This window comes from Myzus persicae, unplaced genomic scaffold (assembly GCF_001856785.1).
Source record: "Myzus persicae strain clone G006 unplaced genomic scaffold, MPER_G0061.0, whole genome shotgun sequence".
Taxonomy (NCBI): Eukaryota; Metazoa; Arthropoda; class Insecta; order Hemiptera; family Aphididae; genus Myzus; species Myzus persicae.
In genome coordinates this window covers 403,465-430,524 of record NW_019101535.1, presented here as the reverse complement: position 1 = coordinate 430,524, position 27,060 = coordinate 403,465, and the positions used below count along the sequence as shown (strand labels likewise).

Sequence of the window (27,060 nt, the reverse complement as noted above, 5' to 3'; positions counted from 1 at the left end):
GCCAACCATGGCAACAAGTCTGCAAAATCGCGTTTGTTCGATCAGAAATATAGAGTGAAGTATTATTAACAAATATTAGTAGTATGTTAGAGGTGCGGTCTATATCATTTTTAAATTTTAAATAAACTAACTGTACATATTACATAATATACTATAGATAAAATTATATATTTTTTTCAATTTTACACGTATCTCATTCATCGTGTTACGATCCATCCCATTCACTCAATCAAACCACGCTGACCAGAAAATGAACAGCTTCGTGAAATACGATCACGGATCGTCTGCCAGTGAATTTTTCGAACTCACTCGACGCACCGATGCCGATTTTCGAAGAAAGATCTACGACTTGAGTAAGTATAATGCGATTACCTACCCAACTAATACACGATTTAATTACTTATTTTTTCGGTGAAATTGTCCACACCCGTTTTATAACGATGCCCCACTATTTGTCTGATGGCAGCGGCCATGATTGAATATAAGTAATATATCTAGCTATACACGTGGCACGAGGAAAAAAATAAAAATAATAATTGGGCAAGTTTTTCTGTAATTTAAATTCGTCTACTCGTCTCACAAACACAAAAGTTATGGGGAATGTTATTTCTTCATTATTGCTGCGGGTCGTGTGTCCCGAGGAGTATCGTCGAAAGCCAAAAAGTTTTCACTCAGCTTGCGTTCATACGAGCCAAGACGAAATAACTTCCACCTGCAATTTCCTCGAAACATTCCACGGAGTCTTATTATTGTGTACACTGCTGTACTGGGAGAATTTAACACTTTTGATATAAAAATACGATTAACGCATCCAAGCTAATACCTATTAAGATATAATAATAATATTATGTTTCACATTCCGTATTGATCGGTGTCACCAATATTTTGATTAATATTATACGAAGATATATTATAACATATTTTAATATGATAATATGGTTTTAGTCAGAGCGTTTATTATATTGATAATAATTCCACTGTACGGCTGTAGGCGTGTCGTTGCATTTTCAGGCTTTTTTTTTGGCAATGAAATCCATTATAAATGAGGATAATTATAAGGATTAATACATTTTACGTTACAAGTAAAATCACAAGTTTAAAGTTTATACTTGTGTATACTTTTTAACTGCACTATTTTTATGCATAATTGATAATCGTTCAAAACTTTATACTTATTTCAAGAAAAATAATAAGCTTTCCACTATTCTGTACGATAGTATACCTTATTTACCTTAAATGTATTATATTTCCAATATTGGAAACTACTTATATAGAACACTAACATTAAATTGTTTAAAAACTTTATGTTTAAAAAAAAAAGTATATACAAATGTATTGCAGTTTGTTTTAATGTAAATGTTTTTATAATTTTAAAAGTATAACTTAGTTAACTTTGTTCAATCAAACTATTTAAATAATTTTTATTGAGTTTTTTTAACTCTAAGATATAATTGGAATAATACTTTAATTATTTAAATAAATATTAATTACCTATTATAGTGAATGTGTGTACATTCCTACTTCCCAGTGCATATTTTTCCCTCTTAAGAACATCCAATTTATATTCATTTTTAGTAGGTACTCTTTTAGAATATTATGTTTTGAAGCAGAGAGTCCTATACCTATATAGGTATATAAGTTTAAATTTAGAACTTTTACAGTTTAATTTAATTTTAACAAACTAGATTGTGTTATAGTGTACACAAATAAAACATTTCTCTAGATTATAATATTGTAATGTTTTCGTTTAAATACCTGAAAGTTATAATGGATTTTTCGGACACATATATTTTTAGAGATAATAATAATAATAAATTAATTATTTTGTATGTCTGCAAAATATATATTTACTAGGTAAGCAAACATTAGTTCACTGACTACATTCTACCCGTAGATTAATTTCGTTCGAATAATAATCAGGACAATAGGGTATTGCCTAATTGAATTAATTATAAACATGTACTATTTTTTCTATTCACGTCGTAATCAAAGTATCCACTATAAACGTTGCTAACAAACGGTATTCAATGTACATACGTGAATACTATTGTAACGAATTCTATACCTAATCGTATTTTATTTGTACCCATGTGTTTGCAAATAATTAGGAATAACGTTAAATACTTATTTTTTAGTACCTAACTACTTCTGATGTGTATAACGAGTTAATCTAACAAGGATGTGTATAATAAAGATATATTTGTATACATATTATATGTTTTTTTGTTGATTTCATTGCTTACAAAATATTAGCTTGCTCCTCGCTTTGATCGCAAAATTGTTCATTTGGTTCGTCCAATTTATGAATATGGGACCTGTTCCTTTGAGACGCTTCCAAGGTAACTTACTACTTAATGCTTGAAAAAGTTCATCACAGATTCCTGCACTTTGATTGACTTATTCTCGGAATTTCTTACACCCCACGGTTATACTCTCATCCTTCGTAGTTTTAATTTATCCAGCTTATTTGACCGCGGAAAAACAACAAACCTCAGGTTCCTTTACAAACTTTGTCGCGTAGAATTGACAGTCCCGAGTTATTGGCATAAATACATTTAAGGACCTTTACCCCAAAAACAAGATCGAACTTTTCTTTTTCCTAACCTAACACTTTAACAAATAATATTTCTTATTAATATTCAAGCACCTCGTACAACTTGAAAATGTTGACCCCGATTTTCAATAAATTCCTTTTTTCGAATATTCATCAGAATAACAACTATCCATTTTCAGGAAATCAAGATTGTTTTTGATGTGTGCGTGTTTTTACTATATTTGCCTACTATTGATTACTAAAATGACTACATGCTTACATTTTTTTTTAAATATTCCAATTGATTTTTTATTATTTTTCTGCAAACCAATCAACAATAAAATAAAATACTAATGTCATTTATTTTGACTATTGTCTCATACAATTTAACATGTATTGTATTTATAATAAACTATAAATGCACTCAGATGTTTCTTCAACAAATCTCATAAGGTTTTAATTATTTTATATAAAAAACGGATTTTATGTTCGAGGTAAGACAAAATCCTACATAGGGTAAATTTTATCCCTATATAGACCCATGGTGTAAATACATGCCCATAGTCACTTAATTCTTTAAAATACGAAATAAATGTAGATAAAAACATTAACATTTTTACAGTTGAATTAATTCATGATAATTTAGATCAATCTCGTAAATCCTGAAATATACCATACATACGTTTACATTTTAGTCTAAACGGAATAAATTAATTCCGAGTTTGCTATAAAGTATAATGTTATAAATCTTACACCGATATTATATTTTGTTTAGCAAAAATCTTTGTCGTTTTAATTAAGTATAAAACACTTTACTTGCATACGACTGTTCCCGCCTCGAAGTGGTTCTACGTATTATCTTCGTTGCGTTTGTAATATTTTATTGCAGATTACCCAAATAATTTATACCGGTTTTAAATCCATTCCAATTGCCTCTAATTCTCCCTAGGCCATCCGTTCCTCTTAATTCGTCGTAAATGTTATCTTTTATGCTAATTTCTTATCTTACTTTGTAACATTTGCCCATTCCATTCCAACTCGTTCTTTACCATTATTATTTACGGTGTACGGTCACATAATTTTGTATTCCGTAGTTCCTATAGTCATACAATATATATTTTTTATTATTACAATGCATTCACATTTTTACCTCCAAATAAAAACTGTATATTGACTAAATTTGCTTCAATCGAATTATGTACATTCACATATTGTACCTATATTTACATCCATAATATTAATAATATAGATACCAATATCATTGGCTAACCGTATCTAGTTGAAAGATTATAAGTTATTCGCATTTAAAATAAGTTTAAAAAAAGTTTAACTTTTTAAATGACGTACTTCATATTATTCCTGATGATGTGTAATTAACTTAATTCTCTAATGGTAAGTATTCGTTACGGTGTTCATATTTTTTATTAACATTCTTGCATTGCGAATTCTTATCTACTAATACTACAAAATATAAGTGTACAAATATCACCACCAAAGAGTCACAGTTTATCAAAAAATTGTTGGTGACATAATTTACCATGGTTAAGTAAAATATTTTCAGACATAAATTCAAATTTATTTAATGTAACTGACACTAACTGTGTATCATTATACTAAAAATAATAATAAATCTATAAGGATACAATTATATTTTTATACAAAAATAATATAGCTAGTTAAAGCTTAAAAACTATTAATCTATAACACTCTACTATAGGATATTATACATGCATTTAAATAATTACCTAGGTATTTAAATTAAATCATATCGTCCACTAGACTAAAATTAATTAAATTTGTCATAACTAAATTATTTTACCCATTTGTTATTTTATGAACAATTAGGTACATTTTCTAATATAATGATATTGTTATAATAGTTAAAAAATAGATTTTTATTTAATAAAAAATAAAAATAGGTATTTATTACAGTAATTAATTAGATCTTAAGTTTTTATCTCTTCTATATCTTAAGTCACAATTCTGATTATTTTACTTCGTATAATTTTTTTTATTATTTATCACGATACAAAGATTTTGATTCAACACATTTTTTTGGCACAACTTTTATTATTATCCACCTTAATTCCTAGTTTGTAAAATTAAAATTAATACGACATTTTAACTGTTTATTTTTTGTAATTTATTTTAAGTTGGTAGGTCATACGTATAATTTTAATTAATATTGATCTAAAAGTTAAGTAAAGGTTGTTTATATAGTTAGTAATTTTAATTGTCGTAATAGTAATGAATTTGATTTTAATGTACGTGGATTACTTAAGTGGTTTTAGCAAATTTTTAGTTTTTGTTCTATTAGAAAATTAAAAATTACGTTTTAATATAATGTAGCGTGACCCACATCATGAGAAAAATACATTTGGATCCTTCGCAGAACTATCCAGGGACCAGGGTAGAGACCTATAGTCTACCACCACATGAAGTAGCGATAATTTTTTTTTAGTTCCGAGTACTTTTCAAATACTATAAAATGAATAATTTAGAAGTCTAAACCCCTCAGCAACATACATTTTTAATTAAAAAATTGAAGGCATATTCAAATCTTCTAATTATATTAATTTAAGGAAGAATGCGGCATATCAAAACCATATTAAAATACGTGTGTGTTAGACTTTTTGGAATATTTGTTACTATCTAACCTAATTAAAAATTAAATATTTACCTATTAAAGTATTTTATCAATTAACTGTTATGCTATTTTTATCATATTATAAACCTCTGTGTGTTATAATGACATCGGTTCTGTCATCCAAGCAACACGTCCATATCTTATATGTAGTGGGTAGGTATTTAAACTATCAAAAATTAATCTTTTAACATTAGAGAGAACAATATTACTATGTACATTTGAACATTTCCGAGAAAATTCACAATTTCTTAAATATTGTATTGAATTCAAATTAAGTGTGTACAAAAAATATTTTAAAATACACTCAAAGGTACTGAGAAAATTACCGTAAAGTGATAAAAGAATCCCATGTTTAATATAAACGTGTAAACGTTTTACCATCGTTACTGTCTCGTAAAATCCCGGCTTTACGACTTATTTCAGGTAGTTACCTATTCGGAATAGTAAAATATATTTGATATAGTTTGATTGCAGCCATTAAAACGCAATTGAGATCCTCACAAGTATAAAATAAAAAAGGATTTGTATCGTTATCAATGCTGCTGTACTGTAATAATAATACATACAGGAGAGGCATCTCGAACGAGTTTTTAAATATTAAATTGTATAAATTGATAGGGAATTGATCAGAAACAGCATATAACTACAGATGAATCGATCAATATAGAAAATGGTCATCTTAAAAAAATTAATACATTTTTTTAAAATTTAATTTGTTTTTTGTTGGTAACTATGATAGGTCGATAGTTATTCAATTACACATTATTTTACATTCATTAGAAAGGCTTATGACAAATATAGAAAAAGAAAAAAAAGGAAAAAAAGAATCAATATATAGTGATATTAGTTAAAGATCTATAAAATATATAGTATATAATTAGTTGATATTATAAGAAGATAGTATTAACCACCTTAAATTAAGAAGCCAGTTTCCAATGATAAGTTTTTTTTTTGTGACCATTTCAGATTGAGTATTAAGCATAGAAAGGATATTGGGTGGAATGTTTAGAGGCTTTACATAGTTGATCAAGGACAATCGCTAGGACTATATACGCTTAGTATATAATGAAGGACAGTCAAACAGTCAACGAGAGATTTCACAGACTTTTTTAGTTATGTGTAGAGTACGGAGGGGAGAGTCATTTAGGGCATGATAATACATGATAATTTAATGTATTTTATTGTTATTAATATTTGTATGAATTAAATTGTATATTTATGTGTTGAATAATTAGTTTCATAATTTAAACATTATCATACGATGATCCACACTTTACTTTATACATTAAAACTTTTATTCCAACTTAAGATGTGTAATTAAAATATTTGGCAAATGTTAACACGGCCCTCAATTATCTTTTTTGTTGTAATCTCGGGCTGGGAATTTCAGGTGATAAAAAAGGTCGATTGTAAAGTCAGCCCAATAATTTCCAAAAAAAAAAAATTAAAAAATATTATAAACACAAGATGATTTCATTTGAAAATAATAAATGAGTTAAGTATGTACATAATATGTAATCATATAATTTAATTCTGCTTGGTATAACAAATTATCTGAAAAAATTGGCGCAAGTTTACAGTTACCCAAAATATTGATCCAAAATATTTGATAGATACTTATAACTCATCAAAGTTCGATAAATAAGAACTTCCATTGTACTCGCTGATACAATCTTTGATTAGTTATTAAATGATTAATTTTAAATAAACATTTTATAATTATCATTCTGGAGTACATTTACCTATGTACATTTACTAAAAACCGATCAGTAAACAAAATAATAAACAAACATTTTTGAAATATACTAACTCACTATAAGTATATAATAACTTTTTTTAATCACTTGAGCCTTTAGAATTAATTTGTAATTTAATTTTCATGGTTTTATTTCACCTCAACTCCATAGGAAAAAATATTGTTTTTAATCAATGAAAATTATTTTTTTTTATATTGATGTGTTCTAATTACAGAAATAATTTCTGAATCGACAGTCATTATAAGTTTTAAATTAGAACTGCTAGATTAAATTACATTTTTTTTTTTTAATGTACCATTATAAATTGAATTAATATATATTATTATAAAATTAAAAAAAAAAAATGATGATGTTAACATGATTAACATTCAACAGTCGTTGTAATTATAGCAAAATAAAGACTCACTTTCATGTTATAACGCTTGGAACTAATAATATTCAATATTTAAACATCTGAACTTTAGAGACGAAACTTTCAACTTATAAAAGTATAATTAAATATTAAATAGAAAATGTAATTTCAATAATTATGCGTAAACTATACACTGATGAGTTTTCATAAAACGAGAAAAAAAAACCAATTCGTTATTTTGACAAATCGGTAGCTCTATCTAAATTTAATTTCCGGTCGCTCAATCATACATACGTCATGTGAAAGAATTGATACCAAGAATTAGGTATATTACAATTCAACAATATTGTATTTTGAATTTTCAGAGAAGAAAAAACACTCACAGATATCATTGTAAAACTATAATAGCTTCGTTTTCTGGCTCAGACTTCAAAAATGTCTGATACCACATGAGCCTTTTACATTGTACATATTATAATAATAAGTAAAATATATGCATTATAAACATGTATGCATTTATTTATACCTATATACACGTTACACGTGTATAATAATATTGTGTATTATTATTATTATAATGTATAATATAAAGTATAATGTACGAGGTTTGTTTTTAGTTTTACATGCATATTAACGTAAGTAGAGCGTTTGACATAACAATATGTGTATGAAATATTATTTTTCTTAATAAATGTATATTATTATACAACATAATTATTATTTTATCGGCACACGGCTTTAGTTCTTTTATCAATGTATTTACTAGGACTCCTCTGGGATGTTCGCATTCATGTTTAGACCATATATTTCTAAAATGTAATAATTATGTAGATAATAGAGTTGAGGCAGGTGTTATACAAACAAATATTTCTGATCATTATTCCACAGTAATTGCTCTTGAATTTAATAACATTTCGTTATCACTTGGTAATAATGTATACAAAACTATAGATTATAATAAGTTAAATGAATTTTTAAAATTAGAAAACTGGTCAGAGTTAGCTATCACTAATGTTAATGATTGTTATAATATTTTTATGGATAAGATTGCTCGTGCGATAAATTCGGTGACAACATTTAAAAAATCGAATGCGAAAAATAATCATATAAAGGAATGGATGACTCCTGGTCTGCTACGCTCTTTACGTAGAAAAAATGCATTATCTTTAAAAGTAAAAAAACACCCGGATAATGATAATTTGCGTTCATATTATATAAAATACAGAAATATTTTCACTAGAATTTTAAGAACTTCAAAAAATAATTTTTATAAAAAAAAATTTACTGATATATCATATAGTCCAAAATTAACATGGAAATTAATAAAAGAGTTCACAGTGTCTAAAATTAATAAAGGTGATGCAATTAAAACTTTAATCCATAACAATGAACTTATAATTCCTTCGGAAGATCCGGTGAGAGTTTCAAACCTGTTTAACGAATTTTTTATAAATATTGGTAGTAACCTTGCATGTAAAATAAAAAAATCGGATTTTATTTATGATGAACCAAGCACAAAAGCCTCATTTGACATGATTTTTAAAGAGAAAATTAACAATCAAGAAATTATAAAAATAATAAATAATTTGAAGGATGAAACTGCTGCAGGTTTTGATGGAGTATCTGTGAAAACATTAAAGGCTATTGCTACAAATATTATTGAACCTTTAACATATATATATATAACCTAAGTATTACTGAATGTATATTTCCTGACAAACTTAAACTTGCAATTGTCAAACCATTATATAAAAATGGTGACTCAAAGATCATGAATAATTATAGACCAATATCAATGTTAAGCAATTTCGCAAAAATATTAGAGAAAATTATAAAATATAGATTAGTAGAGTTTTTGGAAAATAATAACTTACTGTCGAAAAACCAGTTTGGTTTTAGACCCAGGTTGGGTACAGAAAATGCACTGTACAGTGCTAGCAAATTCATATATAATGCGCTTGACAATAACAATAAAGCAATGGCAATATTTTTAGATCTAGCTAAAGCCTTTGATACGGTCAATCATAACGAACTTTGTAACATTCTACAAAGTTTTGGTCTAAATAATTGTAGTTTAAAATGGTTTATAAGTTATTTGGATAACAGGAAACAAATTGTGCAAATAATGAACTCCTCAGGTGAAGCATTGAGTATTAAATGTGGAGTACCACAAGGTAGTGTCCTGGGCCCCTTATTATTCATATTATACATTAATTCAATATGTGATTTAAAAATTGATGGACAAATCACAACCTATGCGGATGACACATGTATCTTGTTTTCCGGTGTGTCGTGGAAAGATGTTCGTTTAAAAGCAACTAAAGAATTAAAAAAAGTGATTAACTATCTAAATCATAGGAAACTATCAATTAATTATAATAAAACTAATTTTATAAATTTTTCAATAAACAAAGAAGAGAACAATCATGATGATTTAAAACTCTGTTTTTGTGGTAATGGAGATAACTGTAATGACAACATGTGTCATAAAATATACATGGTTTCTAGTATAAGATATTTGGGCTTAATTTTTGATAATAATATGAGATGGAATTTGCATGTAAAGACTATTGTTATGCGCATGCGTACATTATCGTTTTGCTTTTTTAAATTAAGGAATTTCCTGCCTGTGAACGTGATGCGTATAATTTATTTATCATTATTCCAGGCAATATTTCAGTATGGTTTGTTGGTATGGGGAGGTTTGAATGAAAACGCGGTTAGACCACTAATTTTATTACAAAGAAAAGTTATCAGAATTTGTTTAGGTAGAAATAATTTAATAGGTTCAACTAGTGAAAATTTCAAGCTGTTGAATGTGTTACCGGTCGAGAGTGTATATAAAAAGGTATCTATTATGCACATAATAAAAAATTATAAAAATTTTTTTCTTATGGAAAATATGAGAAAAAAACGCGAATTGATGGCCTTTGATGTCAAAGTATTTTATTGTAAAAAATCTTTTGGTCAACATTTTATTGATTATTTAGGTCCTAATTATTATAATGCAATGCCTTTACACATAAAAAAAATTATCTACTACTCAATTGGGAATCTTAGAATTACGTGCATTAAAAAACAACTGAACTCATGGTTATTTTCACTGATATAGTTGTAGAAAATAAATAAATAAATTTTAAATTTTATATAATTATGTGTGGAATAAGATATGAAACATTGAATATCAATTATGAAATGTATTATGTTACTGTATTCTATTTGTTTTGTAATTTGAATTAGATTTATTTGTATATAATTTTGTCTATTATGTAATGTAACTCTCTACCACCAACACAAGCATTGTGCTTAAAGGAGGTAGATACTTTATTGTAAACATTTTAATAATATGTCAAACATCTTATTTATATTTACAATAAAAATTTTCAAAAACATAATAATATGATATTTTACGAATAATATCTGGAGAAGACATACAACGATAAATTACATTTAATAATTATGAACTACGCAATACTAAATAATATGTTGTAGTAAATAGTTTCACGCTTGTTATTCCTTTATTGTAATACATAAAGAAAAATTCATTCAACTTACAATAATGTATTTTTTTAAATACTATTATTCCTTTAGTACCAATGACTAAGATTTCTTTACAAACAATAAATAATTTTCCATAATTTATTGTTATTTGTTGTACGTCTACATTAAATCAACTATAAATTTAGGTATACATTGATATTTTACCAACCAAAGATCTCCAAAATACGATAATTTCAATATATTTTTTTAATTGTGATTTTTGAAAAAATAAAATAAGAAATTCTGGTGAACAAAAATATAAAACTATTGGTCCCATACCTAGTTTAAGTGAGTGTATATTAAAACTACTCACATTATACAATTTCAAGGTTTGATTTTGATTTTTTACTTGAATATATTATATAATAAATTAATATGACGTTTACAGTTTATTTTTAGTTTATTGAGATGATTAAAGGATTTTTAAAATTGTTTTTCAGACGTTTAAGTACCTACTTGTGTTATGTGTATTACGATGTCTGCAATTACTGTGGCTGGACTGTTGAAGCAAAATAATCATTTTAAAACTAAAACTAATAATGAATTACATAAAAAAACTCTCGTGGCGTTTTAGCACTTTTAGATTCTAGTTTTACTTTATCTAGAGTAATTTGTAATAACAGGATTTGGCTGAGTGTGGTCGTGTTTATGAAATTGTTCATTATAATAGAATGTGGTTAAAAGTAATATTTGGACTTTGAGGTAGTGAAGTATCGATTGAATACCAGGGAACGTCAGCTACAAGCCAAATATTCATGGATTATAATAGGTAATTCTAAGTTAGATGTCTTGCTATACATTGAAAGCTGAATTCCGTAGTCCACGGTTCAATGAATGATAAATTTGGATTTTACTTTCTATAAGGAGATTTTGGAACAGAGATGTTACCTTATTTTATCGAGTCTGAGATTTAAAGATTCTCTTTATAATTATTGTAAGTATCCCATATTAATATATAATCAAGCAAGAGTTCTGTGATGTATTCGATTGAGTTCTTTATTGGGATTCTGGACTCGTTGGTCATTTAATATACAGGATAAAAGTAATGCATAATACTTGTATCTTTAGATTTATTGTCGATGATTTTATTCTCCGTAAACTTTAGTATTCTTTTGCACTTTTTAGGTGGTTTGAAGATTTTCTAGGGCAAAGTTTATGTCAGTAGGTACTAAAAGTAATTATCTGCACTGTATTATCACACTAAGTGGATGATAAGTGGTATTGGAGTTGAAAAAAGTCAACTGTACATATTTTGTGGAATGCGGAGTAAAGATTTTAAAGAGTTATGTAAATTATTAATAATATACTGAATTTCAGAGAGCATCGTGTATGTTGTTTAGGATCCATTGGAATATTATTTTATATAGCAGTTAGACATGAGAAGAATGCTCTCTATCAATTATGTTTAAATCTGTTTTCAAGATCTGATGTGAATATATTTACTTTGCCATGGTTTGAAATTACTAAAAATGGTATAGTTGAAGTGGACGAGGTAGGTATTCATCTTTTTGATTTAGGATATTTTTTTGTTGCTTTCCAAGAAGATATAGATCATAATTATTATAGTAAGTGGTTTTAAATAGTTAAGTATTTTTCTGAACTGTTTTTAAGATTTTTTTTTGCAACCCCGATTGCTTATACTCTTTCAAATTTTGTTTGTCTATAATATATTATGTACCCACATTGTTTATACATTTTTAATTTTATTTGTTGTAATATAACCTTTGAATTGTTCTGTAATAAGGATTAAAAATCAATCTTATGTTTCTCGATCCTTTTTTTAAAAACCGCAAATTTTAGTTTATTTATTATAGTAGCCAATAAGGAAGTTCATAATATGTAAACAGTCAAACATATTGTGAACATCACGTATGTAATAGCTGTATGATTAATTATAAACAATTGTACATGCAACATACCATAGTTATAAATCGGCGTAAATAACAAATATGATTACGTGCGATCATAGAGAATTATGTTAAAATTGTAATTAAACAATCATTAGTCTTTATTATTTTTAGGAATCGCGATGTACAAGTCGACGTACAATAAATCATTCTACTGGCCGGAACATATACCAAAATCCAATGTTCATCAGTTAGTATTACAATTCTAAATGTTTATAAACACTATGTGTAACACAAATGTTTCAATTTTTGAATTCCAACCCAGACTGCATAACCCCTCAACCGATATTATTAGACTATATCTATACACTGCAAGCATTATGAGTATCATAAATGCATTAGCTTAAAGTCAAAAAATGTAAAGGAGTTTTATTAACTAAAGCCAATTCATAAATGATATTGTTTGACTTCATATGGGGGGGGGGGGTTCTAACTTCTAAGGGGTAGTCACAATAATAGAACTTATCTATGAGATAAGTATAACCACGTATGGAACCAAAATATCGTATCTATCACATGTGTGTCTGCTATGTTATGTTAATGGTTTATTGACATTTTTCATATTTTTGTTTGATGTTTACAATTAAAATTTTAAATAAAATGATTTTTATTAAAGAGTCGAACCTGGGTTCACTATGATACCAAAGCCAAATGAAGATCAGTTCAAACAGCTATACACGCCTAAAATTTTAAAACACAGAATGCTGAGTGAAAATAAGGGAATTGAACCTCCTTTGGAGTACTCAACTAGTACAACAGCAAAAGTATGTATCTAACTGCTATTTTACAATTAAATGTAATAACTAAAAATATTTTTAATATAATTATAGTGTTTAAATACTATACTTATAGTATACAAATCTTATAAAAAATATAATATATTTTATTATATAATATATTTTTTTAAGATTATGATTAAAAGCAATTCATTTTCATGTAGGTACCAAAATTTTCCTACATTATATTATTTACTACACATTTTATACCTATATATTCATGGCCCATATTTGTAGTATTAAAGAAATCATTAAACCGTATATTTGTGTTAGTGTCAATATTTTAAAGTACTCTGAGCTTTATTTAATTACATCTAGCCGAAACGGAAGAGTTTTGATTTCGTTTGATTTTATAAAAATATCGATTAAAACTTTTATAGTTACCTCACTGAAAGCTAATATTTAACGGCGTATGAAACGAGTACTATTGTTTTAGTACAATATAATCATATTAATAGTTCTATATTCTATAAAACTGTTAAATTAGGTATACAACACGTGTTGATCGATGCTTATTATATAGGCGCAACTCTCTGTAAAAATTAAAGTAAATTAATTGATAAATGTCAACAATTGGTTCAAATAAATAAAATACTGTTTAATAAACACCAATCTCCCTATCCAAACAGACAAAAAAAAACAATATTTTTTTTACAAATCAAATAGAGGTACATCCTGTGTTCAGGTTTAAAATATCGTCTCACACGTTACACATTTATGTTAAAAATATATAATAATATAACATACAGTGAAACCTCCTTTAAATGACACATATAATTAGCGGACAACTCTCAATAACGGACACAATTTCTGGTCTCAGCACAGCCGCATTGGAGCTATTGAATTGCGATCCTCTATAAATAGCAGACAAATTTTCGGTAGTCCGGTGAGCTTTAATACCTCTGAATAACGGAAGCTATTCCGAGAAACAAAAAATTATTCGTATACATATATATTATTTTGGCCTATTTTTAAATTTCTGATTAAGACATTTATCTTTATGATTTAATGGATACTGCTAGGTACCTCTATGTACATTGTACAATCAATAAACCTAAACGAACGATTGATAATGACGAAAATATACATTATATGAATTCCCAACTTGACATGTTTTATATTAGTATCTACCGTTGTACCGCATATTTACCGTGGCTCCAGTACGGTTGAGTTTAATGTTGAAGAATAAAATAGTCATAATAATTTTTTAAAAGTCTGTAAAACTTAGATTTTTGTTTTTATTCATTGTTCCCAATAGAAGACACCTAAACATTTGTTAGGTCCCATGAGTGTCCGGTATTTAGAGATTTTACTGTAGTGTTATGTGTATCGTATCGGATGATCCATTTTAAGCAAAGCACTCATTATTTAAAAATAACTATTAACGTTTTCAAAAATGTTGTTTTGTAACTACTTAAAATTATGTGAGCATAATATTTTCCAAGACGTCAGAGTTTTCTGTAAATAATGAGTGCCTTACGTTAAATGGATGATCTCCTATATAAATATATATATATATATATATATATATATATGATAAACTATAAGTGTATATTTAAGTTTAGAAACGTTATAAATTATTCAAATGTTGAATTTATTTCAAAAAGCTGCTCACTGGGTACAATAACGAGAGGTCGGAAATCTCTAAATTCCTCATCTATTTTAAATACACTTTTTGGTGAATTTCTATTCATGTGTTTTCGTTTTACTCTCCCGAACAATGAACAAACTGAAGTAGCTTGGACTTTGAACGGTTCGACAAACATGAACGTTTCAACGGTCCGATTTAGACAAAATACAAAGGTTTCTGCAGTATTTCGGTTTTGTACTACGTGTACCTACTACCTATATAAGGGTTGTAATTCAAAAGTCAGCTATAGAAAAAAAATATAATACAATAAGAGTCCGGTCTACGTGTTATTATATTCCAGAAAAAATTGTAATTATGTTTTTTTTATGCATAATATATCAAAGTTATGCAGACTTAATTCTGTATGCTTAAAAAAATAAATAAATTCAATAACCATAATTTTTAACTTCAGTATAATTATATAGATGGATTACAATTTAAAAAAAAATATGCAACGACACATGTTTGTTGAATATTAATCCACCGTTCATAGTTTTGTGTATAATATGTATTATTAAAAACAAAAATATAAATAAACACAACATAATTGAATATTATTTAGAAGCTGCATTCGAACTTTACAAACAATATAAAATACATTATTTTAAATCATTACCCAGTGACCTATATTATTTCGAATCTCCAATGCATTGAATAACAATATACTATTTATAAATGTTTTACCTTCAATCAATTTTATGTTAATACATATTAATTAATCTCGCATCTAGTATTTTATTTAATTATTTGCATTATAGTATCCTCAACTGATCATCATCAAGTTATTTTTCGAAATGTTTAAATTTGTATTCATATTCATCTATAAATAACCTTCTATGGTGTGTATGTCACTGAACTCCTAAACGGTTGGACCGATTTGAATGAATTTTTTTGTATGCGTTTGGGTGACGCACTGGATGGTTTAGATTCACAATTGGACCCAATGGATCCTACCCTTGGAGTTGCTCAAACAGGGATTTTAAGATTTACAAAGGAATTTTATTATTTATTTATTATTAATCATTAGGTTGCTATTGGTTATAGGAGAAATATAAATGTATTTAGTAGAAATCGGTATTTTTTTTTTGTTTCTTGGTTGCCTACAGTGGTTCATCTGGCAGAACAGGTAAAAGCATGCATACAATTGAATCGTACTTACCAAGGTGGCCAAGTTGCACTTACAGCCGCTCATCGGCATGCCCGCAATCAAAATAAAACTTATTATTTATATAAAGTTATCATCCTCAATCCACAGCAGGTAGGCATAATATACGGCTCGCATTATCACCATCAAGTCTCATAATATAGAGTTGGCATTTTTAACGGGCAACAAAGTGCACGGGATCAGCTAGTAATATATATATATATATGTGTTTATATACATTTTTTATCCTAACGTAGAATATGCAAGTAAGGGCTAACAGTGCAATATAATTTATTGTCATTGCTTGAATTTAAAATATGTATTAGTCAACTCGTAGAAATAAATCGTAATATTATGATGACTAATAAATTATAGTAATCGCTCCGTACTTTAATTGTAAATGGTCAAAAATATTTGTTCCATAGATTTCTCGAGGCTGTGCGATAAGATTAACATTTAAATCTGTTAAGATAAACTTAAACACAGGTATGCCGTTTATTGTTCTTATCCTTTAGCTTAATCAAAATTTATTGTACTGTAAATATAAATAATATATAAGTAATCTTACCTTTCTAAGCAGTTTGTTAGGACATTAACAGTTATAAAATATACATAAAATTAATTTTTTATTATGATTAAGTGTCTATAATGATATGTAATACATAATAATATGTTAATAAAACTAAATATATATATACTTATATATTATGCAAGTTTTTATTTTAATTGGACAAGAACAAAATTTAATTAGTAAAAAGTTTAAGACCAGCCAAAAAATGGTTAGTGTTTATAATAAGTGCTTAATGCCCATCAGGATGTACCTTATATTGAAACACTTAATCAAGTATAATTAAATTTTAAATGAAGTCGATTAATAATAGCTATCTAATTAAACATTACATTATATATATTTAATATATTATTATTAATATTTATATTTATCTAATTAGAAGTTGGTTATAAAAATTAATTTAAATTTTAGCTTTAAACGCATTGGGGTTTATAAAAAAAAAAAACATTACTTAATATTAATATTATTTATGTGATACATAAAATAGTACATAATTTAAAGAACTAACTTTTTAAAATGTAAAATTTGGTAAAAAGTCAATATATAGATATAATAAAATATTATATCAAAGAAAAAAAAATAATTTTATTAACTTCCAGTTTGTCACCACTAATGTTACATTTTATTCAAAAAACAGTCATCAGAATGATTTTTTTGTCCAGAATAATAAATTCGGTTTCTCTTCCTCTGGCCATAATTATTATATATTCTTATTTTAAAACGATGAGAAGAAGAATAAATAATAAAGCATTCCAAATTAAATTGAATCGAATAATCAGCAACTGCCAATAAAACTGGATTTACAAAATCGTGCAGTTATTGGTAGTTCTGACACTTGTCTTGCAAAAATAATTATTTTTATTATTCACTCCAAAACAAAATTTAATCAACAATCATCAACTACAGTGTCAAGACGAGGATTTAAATTATTCCGATACATACGCAAGATCTTTGTACCAAGAAAGCTATATAAATTGGACGCCAAGTCAAGCGCATAAAAAAGGTTCAGCTAAAGTTATATACATTTTTTTTTCTTACCTTCATATGTATATATATAATATAATACTATATATATATATATTGATTGGTTTTATTTTTTCGCTTATTCGCTAGAGGAAACACCAGAAGAGTGGGCTCAGAAATGGAGGAACGAGTGTCACAACGTTCGAGATGCCGACGATTTAGTGCAGGACTTATCGAATCGAATTATCAAATCGCGAAAGATGATATTAAGTAGAAAGAAGATCGGCTATGCTTAGTATGGGCTACTGTTTTACAGATTAAACATTTTGATAGAAGCGTTTTGATGGTTATATTTTTTAATACATTGTCTTAATGAAAATAAACTATCAATAATTTATATTTAGCCGGACAGTTTTAAATTCAATTCTTAAGGTGCATCAATAAATAAACAATTTTGACTACTCTGCTCTTATAATTTTAAAATGTATGTATTATCTACTTAATACATCAGTTATGAATATATATTTTTTTTAAATTTAATATAGGAATACAACTTATTTTTATAAAATGTTGTAATGGTTTTCAGCAGCATAAACTAGTTTAAACTCATTTAATAATAAAATGTTTGCATTTAAAATTAAACATTGAACTAAATGTAATTACTATTGTAATTTTTTTTTTAAAGCTTGTTTTGCAACGCATAAATCTTTATTTGAATATTATTTTTCTATATCATAATATTTTAATTAAATAATTGGAAAGTTTTAATTTTTAAACTCAATTATAATTTGTTTTTTCAGTATAACATAAGTATATTAATAATGCACAATGAGAACACGCCCTTAATAAAATTTATCTTTTAAAGGTCCATGTTTCGTCGTATAATGAAATCTCTCATAATATATATTAGTCAACAAGTTCTATTTTATTATTAATTAATAGTCCTTGAACCATTAAAAATAATTCTTTTTTAAGAATAAATTAATTTCTTTCAGTGTTAATTGAAATACAACTCAGATCAGAAATATGACAAATTTTTAAAAAATGCACTCTTGTATTTTGATATATATCTCCAATAAAATCAAATGATGATCACCACTACTCTTAAGATAGGTACCCAACCTAAATATGTTTTCGTCGTATCTACATTTTTTATTTTATACTTACTCTACTCTTATTTAAGATAACTTATTTCTATTTTCTTGTTTGATTAAACATTGAATAAGATTTAATAAAAAAAATGAAAATCATTAAAATGTTTTTTCATTAATATGTTTAATCTTTACTTCATACATTTCACCGGATAGAGAATAGAGATCACCAACTTTTAAAACGAACCCAAGAACAAATAAATGGATTTATTATACTATTACGAGCGTAAAAATGGAAAACACTATTAAGGTAAGACTTAATTTCGAATAAATCATAATATAGGTGATTTTTAAAAATAATAATAATATTATTTCTAACATTTTCGTTCAAAGGCAATAAAATGAGAAAGCCAAAAATATTTTTGGATATAGTCTTCTTACGAGTCGACTAAATTTCCATTTCCATTTTTATTGTTATGATTATTATAACTTTATGATGCATTACTTCTTAAGAGTAGTAAAGTATATAATACATGTTGTTATTTAAATGTAAGGAAATAATTAAATTAAATAAATAACAAAATATTAACTTAGAATATGTATAATTATTATAAGAAGTTAGTTTTATACTTTTATGTAATAATCTGTCTCGGAATAATATTTAAATTCATTTTACCCAACCATGGAATTGGATAAAAAGTAATTTTTCTGAGTAGTCTTGTGAATAGTGTATTATTTGGTTTTAGAATAAAAAATTATATGTAAGTAGACTTACAAGATATATTTAAGATTAAATGATCAGAAACTGAATGATAATGTTTAAAGCTTAAACATTATTATTTTTTGAAATTGCGAAGTGTATGTAATCATAGCTTTACATTTTATTTGTTTCGATATGAATTGAATAACTCAAAATATGTAACAAATAAAAACAATACATAATATATCTAAACATATATGATATACCTAATTTAAACATTTTATTGAACAGTATCGAAACATTCAGAATGTTGAAGTATTTAAACTTAATAATAATATATTATAAGCAACGAATTTTAGAAATTAGTAACAACTTGTTGACTAGTAATTACCGTTTCTTAAAATTATATTGATACTATCTCATGCTGTGTAATGTTTATAATAATACTATAGGTACAAATAGTGTGACAAGATCAGTTTTCGAACAAACTAAAGTCCAGTTTCTATTTGCATATTTTATTCATATTTTATTATTTTTATTTGTGAATAACATTAAAATAAAATAATAATAATATAAAATTTTAATAAGAAAATTAAAGTCAATATAACATATTTGCAATTATTTAAGTAATACAGTTCTTTTTACTCTGCTGAAAAAAATACACGGGTTTCATAATTTTGTTAATTATTATATCTATAGTGATTTTAGAAATTATTATATTCAATACATTTAATTATATATATTAACTATTGATGTATGAACAATTTGAGAATATTTTGTTTATAAATTTGTAGTTAAATATTTCAACCATCTTTAGTGAAGGTACTTATTATTGTGTCCATTGGAATTATTTAAAAAGTTTTAAATTTATAAATAATAAATCTTTGAGGACACAATCACGAATGCTTAATTAATTAATTAAATTCCAACTTTCAGCGTTAAATTTAAAAATAACTATTTAAAATAAATCATAAAACTGTTTGCCCTTAATGACTAATGAGTTATCAATGAGGTGTAATATTAAAATGCACATCACTAACTTGGATATGATTTACAAGTTACAATAATGTTGTAATCAAGAAAATAGTGAATATTGAAGGTATAATTGTAAGTAAAACGAAACTATTAACGCCAAACAAAGGTACAGAATACACATTCGTTAACTTTTACAAGTTTATATGATTATTTTTAAAGTCTAGAGACCATACATATTTATTATTAAGACAATAATATTTCAATTGTATGTATTTCATTCATATTATATTATTTTTAATGATTGATGAAAGTAATATACTAATTTGTTTAATAAACTTTGTAATTTTGTGGAAAGATCATAGAATTAAAGAGTTTTTTTAATTTAAAATAAAACAGTAATTGTGGTCATTAAATCATTATCAAACTAGAAAGGTTTTACTTAATAATATCAGTTAAATTTGAATTCATTAAAATCATGTTCAGGAGAGCGATATTTTAAATTTCAAACAAAATTGGATCTTTTTTGTAATGAATGGTTTTTGATGATTGTCAAATATAAAAATTAACAAATCTGTTCTGCGTTTAGTCTAGTAATTTGAGTTTGAACTAAAAATAATATCATGAGAAAAACGACACTGTAAAAAGTGAAACTGTAGGGACTAAACAATTCTACAGATGTTCAACCTTCCGGTCATGAATATATTTTTTTCACTTAGTATTTTTTTTTTTAGAAGTAAATGTTTTCCGGAGAACAAAATCCAGCTGGTCAAGAAACGATATGACGTATAATCTTCTTTATAAACATTTTTATTCTGCCAATAGGTGTATTATAAATTATAATTATTTATACTGTCAGTGTAAATCGATTAATATTGTTAAAAACTACTAATACTTAGGTATCGAAATGTGTCATGGCACGAAATGGACAAATCAAATAATTTATTCTATTAATAAGCTAAAAAATATGATTCATATTATAAAATAAGTAATTACTACATGAGATACTAGATTGTGAATGTATACAAATTATGCATTTAACAATCTTTGAATATATGTATCTAATCACATATCAAATAATTGGACGGGATGGCGCCTACGATAATGCTCTTCTGTAGCCTCAAAAAATGGCAGGATACTATTATAAGTGTTGCGTGTAATTATGATTCGGCATATCTAACAACAAATTATTTGAAAATTCAATAAATTCACTACTCAATACAAATAGTTTATAAATAAAAATCTTTACTACCTACCTACCCAAAAATCCATAATCTATTATTTCTTATAAAACATGAGATCAATATTAGATATGCCATTTAGTAATTTATCATTAAAATGTTCTAAAAACCTAGATATTATACTATGTTCGATACATAATTTAATGTCTAATGATGTGGCCATTATGTCACTGCCGATGATGTTTCAAAAATCCGTTATCCACTGACTTCTTTATGAATACGATGAAACAAAACCTACCATATATCATACTTAAATACCTGCATCGTAAATTTCCATTTTTATTTAACTGTTTGTTTTATTTTGCTGTTTGAACTTTTACTTTTGAATTTTTTTTTTGTGTGTATTAATTAAAAACGTGCTGAAAACAAAATAACTCTTGGACCTTCATATGAGTTTTAACTCAGTAAAGCCTAGCAATATTTTTTGGTCCAAAAAAAAAATAAATAACTGACATTTTCTGAATAGATCAATATTAAAAAATAGTTCTGTTAATTGTTTTAATTTAAAATATTTCGGATCTTGATGACGTTTTTAATAATGCACTATAATTTAGTTGTGTGTGGGCTTGAATTATAGACAATTTATATCTAAATCCAGGTATATAAGAAAGTTGGTTTAAATAAGTGCACATTTTGTAGTGTACTAAAGTGTAAGGCATCTCACTAATAGGTGTCAATGAGAATATAGTAAAATATGATTTGTTAGTTAAAATATAACATTGAAAAAATATAGTCTGTTTTGGAATATGAAATTAAAACCACGAGTTACCATTTAAGAAAAATAAAAACCCTAAGAAAACATTTCTTATAAATTATAAGCTATGAAAAAAAAAAAAATTAACATAACCGTGGGAAAAATGTAGTACCTACTTCAAAGTCATGAGAACCTTTTTATTCTGGATCACTGCAAAACATGACTGAGAAAATGAGTGTCACGGGTTAAATGGGTCTCTTGGCATGTACACGTATATTTAATATATATATATCTCAAAAGTAACCGGAGACATTTTAGTGGATTTTCTACCCACGGCCAACACAATAATTACATCCCAACGTAAATTATATTCTGATACAAATAATGCACTCCCTGTGGACGACAAAATGTTAACTAGGTATGTGAATTACTGACCAAGTAAATTTCTATTTCATTTTAACGTTAAAGACATATGAAACACGACTACCGATCATTTATGGCGACTTTGTAAAATATAATCCTCAACGGATGCTCATAACCTCGATTCGGTAAATACATTTGTGTTATTTGTTTTTCTCTAAAACAAAAATATGACGACACATATAGTTTTTTATTAGTGGTATTGATGCAGAGTCATTGTATACAGACTGCAGTACTATTATATGTGTAATATGTGTAATTGTATTATAGATTTGAATATACATATCAGAAACACGACAGAATGAAAAAGAAACAGAAGTACCTTCGTCCCAGTAACAGTTTTTATTTTTTATCAGTTACATTTATCCCACTACCCTAAAATACTATAAATAAGTATGCAGGGCTCAATTATTATGTATGTACAGTACAAATCTAAAACATTGAATAACTTAGGTACTTACTCAATTAAAAAGGTTTTTAAAGTTTTAAAAAATAATTTGTTAGTAACAAAAGTATTTTGATTTCATTATACTTAATTTTTTTCAAATGATACAGTTTTGAAATTTATGGCGTATACTCAAAATGTTATTAATTGCCAATATATTCTCATTATAACAACTAAGAAGTTATATTTGATTTCCTCTTAACCTCAAATGTACCACACTTCCATATTGTATATATTGTGAAGTACACGTATTGGTCAATTAATTATTATTTATTAGTTATTAGGTACGATAACTGAACAGAATGTAACAAATAAATATTAGGTAATAATAACTGTCAGATGGAATTACTTTTAATAATATAATAAACTAATAACTATTATTTTAATGATTATGAGTAAATTTTTTTAAAAATATAATTAAGTATAAAAGTTAATTTGTAGTTGGTTTACTATATTGGTCAGTTATATGGAACTTTGTTCCTATATTTATAAGGCAAATATTATGTATTATCTTTGAACGACGAATTTATTAATAGCGTTCTCATATTATAAAAATTGTATTATGAAAATTGTTCAAACGTCAGTGGAATTTTAATAACTTATTTTTCACATTATTATAATGCAACAGATTATACGATGTCGTCCTATGTTAGGACGTAAGTATGTATTCGTACAACACCGTCGACTAAATATAACAACATGTTTGCAGAAAGGGGCTTAATGCAGGCTTTTGTTTTGGTTTACATGTGCATTAATATGTACCTACACGAATACACATAATCAATGTAAATATTGTAAAAAATGTGTATCCGAATCGAAACGTTTGTAGGCTTTGTTTTATAATTATGTTTTTCAGCGATTCATTTTTAAGATCGATTTTTTACTGATACGTATAATAGTAATGTAATATATTATGACGTTACGTATTTAGCTGCTGCACGTGACAAGCATCCAGGACCACATTTGCACCAGTTTTCGATGCATTATTTACTCATTATTGGTATCGTATGGTTCTCTCACAGAGGTAATCTAACAATATAAATATAATCGTACGAACCATTGCACTGCGAATAACCGGCCATTGTGTAGTAGTAGGTCAAATGAGCCACTATGTTCTTAAAATATGAGATTATTATTTTCCATGTAACTCGTTAAGAATCTGATTAAATTGTATGAAGCTTAAAGAACTATATTATGAGAGAAAAAATAATCTGAACGATAAAAATAACACATTAATTTGTTTCTACGTTATTTTTTTTTTTATATAGACCGCATTGATTCAAAAACTTGCGTTTATTGATAAACTTAGTTTATAAAACCAATAATCAATTTCAAAATGTCTTAATAATTTCGAATGAAATTCAAAAACAACAATAAGTAGTACAAAATGTATTTTAGAGTTAATTAATATTTAATGTTCAAAACTGGTTGGAATCTATTGATAAATGAATTCTATAAATCATTTTCGATAAAAGTATCCACAGCTCAAAAACAATATAAGCGAAAAATAAGTTGTTGTTTTTGTTTCTCATGATGGGGCTCAGTTGTTTAGTATGCGAGTGAATCATGAATGTGTGTAAAAGAATAATAATATCATTGGTTGAACTAAAGTTAGATTACCTTACGTATTTATACCAAAACCAGTCGACTCTAGTTAAAAAAGTTGGAATCCAAAATTATTGAATGAATTAAATAATATGTACTCGTACCATTCACTTTACACTAGGCAAATAACTATGCGATCGAATTTATGTTTTAATTACTTCTAGTAATAATTATTAATCTGTAAATTGCGTGAGGCTTGGAGCATAGCTTGGATATACGTAATAAATGTTAATCTCGGACACACACACAACGGCGTGGCGACGAGATGTAATACGACATCGTAATGTTTTGTAGATGACTGAAATGAGATAGTCTCAATGATAGAAAAAGGTTAAAAAATTATGATTCCATGCAATTACCGTTGAACATTTTCACAGAAATTGTATCTGAGTATATCTTCATCGACTTCGATTTAATAGTAGCTCTATCAGCTCTGAGTCGGATACTTGGTTGAAGGCCCACATAATCAATGAGAAACAAAATTATACATCCATGTAATTTCATATTTACATCAGTGTCTTAACATTATTATATTGGCTGCGCAGGCCAACACAACATACCTTCATAATTTATAAATCGTTATTTATAAATAATAATAATTACAGGAATTGGTATCGCAGTATCGCCATTGATTAATTTCACTTGTTATAATATAAAAATCAATCAATTATATATTTATATTCATCTCATTACATTTCTAGTTAAATACTAAAACTTTACCTTTTTTTAAAATAGTATAGCTTAATAGTTTGTACACTTTTATATTACTTTAATGATGACACACAACTAACATTTAAAATATATATTTATTTATACTTTTTTTTTATAATACTATCTAGGACGTTCTAGGTATCTATTTCATATTATTGTTTTCAATAAATCATATGATTGAAAATTAAAAAAATTTGCAGTTAAAATATAAACAACATTGAATTGGAACATTGAATTCAAACAATTGAATTAACAAACATGTATTTTTACATATTAAAACTAATTAAGGTAAATAACGAATTTACTAATTATTAATTACCGCTAGAACCGGTATTATAATAATTTTCTCAGCTTAGTATTTTTAAATATAGATAAATAGTAAATACACAAAGAAACGAGTTTTATGATAGAGTTGAAAGCTTTATTCATATTGAATTAGCTTCAAAGCGTCTGAAGATAACACTATCTATTACTTTTACATATTTTAAGCTTTGAACGTGATGTTTTCCAAATCTCTTTTTTTTAAACAAAAAAGTACTTGACCAAATGACTTTTTGTTGGCATTTTTTGTTAAATTACTCTCAGCACTCTTCTAGATGAACTTCAAAAAAACAAAAATTTAAATATTTGTAAAACTAATTAGTTGCGGCATTGTTTTATAAAAAATAACTACAAGTTTTTAGTTTTATTTAAAAAATGTCTGCTTGTTCGTAGCCGTATGCCAAAGTGCCAAATCACTGAGTAAACGAAAATGCCAGCTCTGAAATTAGTTGTTTTGCGGACATTTTCAAAAATCATATTAATTTTTATGAAATAGAATACCACAGGTTTCAAAAATGTTGATTTTATACTTTAACAATACATAGTACACTCGTATACATAGTTATAATAACAATAATGGTTAAATTTAATACTTTTATGCTAGTTTCCTTCTGATTATATAATAGGTATTAAAAACGGCATCTAATAAGAAAATTCTTTGAAAGTAACGATTCATCTGGGCACACAATATAACAAAATATAGTATGTCTTAGCCGGAAAATATATGCACCTAAAATGAGTCGTAGAAGGTACTATGCAAAATACATGCCTGCAGAATTACCTGTAACCATATAATTATTATTTATGTTACAATATATACTATTTTATTTTTACACATCAGAAGACAATTTGAGACAAATTTATAAATGTATTGATATAATTGTCAATAGAGTATAATTAATTAATTGAATGAACAGGTAATGTTGTCAGATAATGCTAAGTTTTGAAAGCTGCACAGTCTCGTATCGATAAAAACACTCAGACACAAGAAAATCACTCCTTGTGCACGTCATAATATTTTATTTTAAAAATCTTATCAC

General features: G+C 26.3%; 1 protein-coding gene across 1 annotated transcript; it reads left to right on the top strand.

Moving 5' to 3' along the window:
• Positions 1-104: 104 nt before the first annotated feature.
• On the top strand, positions 105-18,215 carry LOC111029459. The gene is made up of 5 exons (XM_022308465.1): positions 105-353; positions 12,851-12,926; positions 13,353-13,500; positions 17,764-17,860; positions 17,971-18,215. Exons 1-5 carry the CDS (start codon positions 251-253, stop codon positions 18,114-18,116), a joined length of 570 nt encoding a protein of 189 aa, XP_022164157.1. The 5' UTR covers positions 105-250; the 3' UTR covers positions 18,117-18,215.
• Positions 18,216-27,060: the final 8,845 nt, after the last annotated feature.

Bases quoted from the DNA above. Each gene is read 5' to 3' on its own strand.
- LOC111029459 (XM_022308465.1), top strand. From the start codon at position 251: ATGAACAGCTTCGTGAAATACGATCACGGATCGTCTGCCAGTGAATTT. The intron at 12,927-13,352 runs GTTAGTATTACA...TTTTTATTAAAG, and splicing joins CCAAAATCCAATGTTCATCA to AGTCGAACCTGGGTTCACTA. The intron at 13,501-17,763 runs GTATGTATCTAA...CATCAACTACAG, and splicing joins CAACTAGTACAACAGCAAAA to TGTCAAGACGAGGATTTAAA.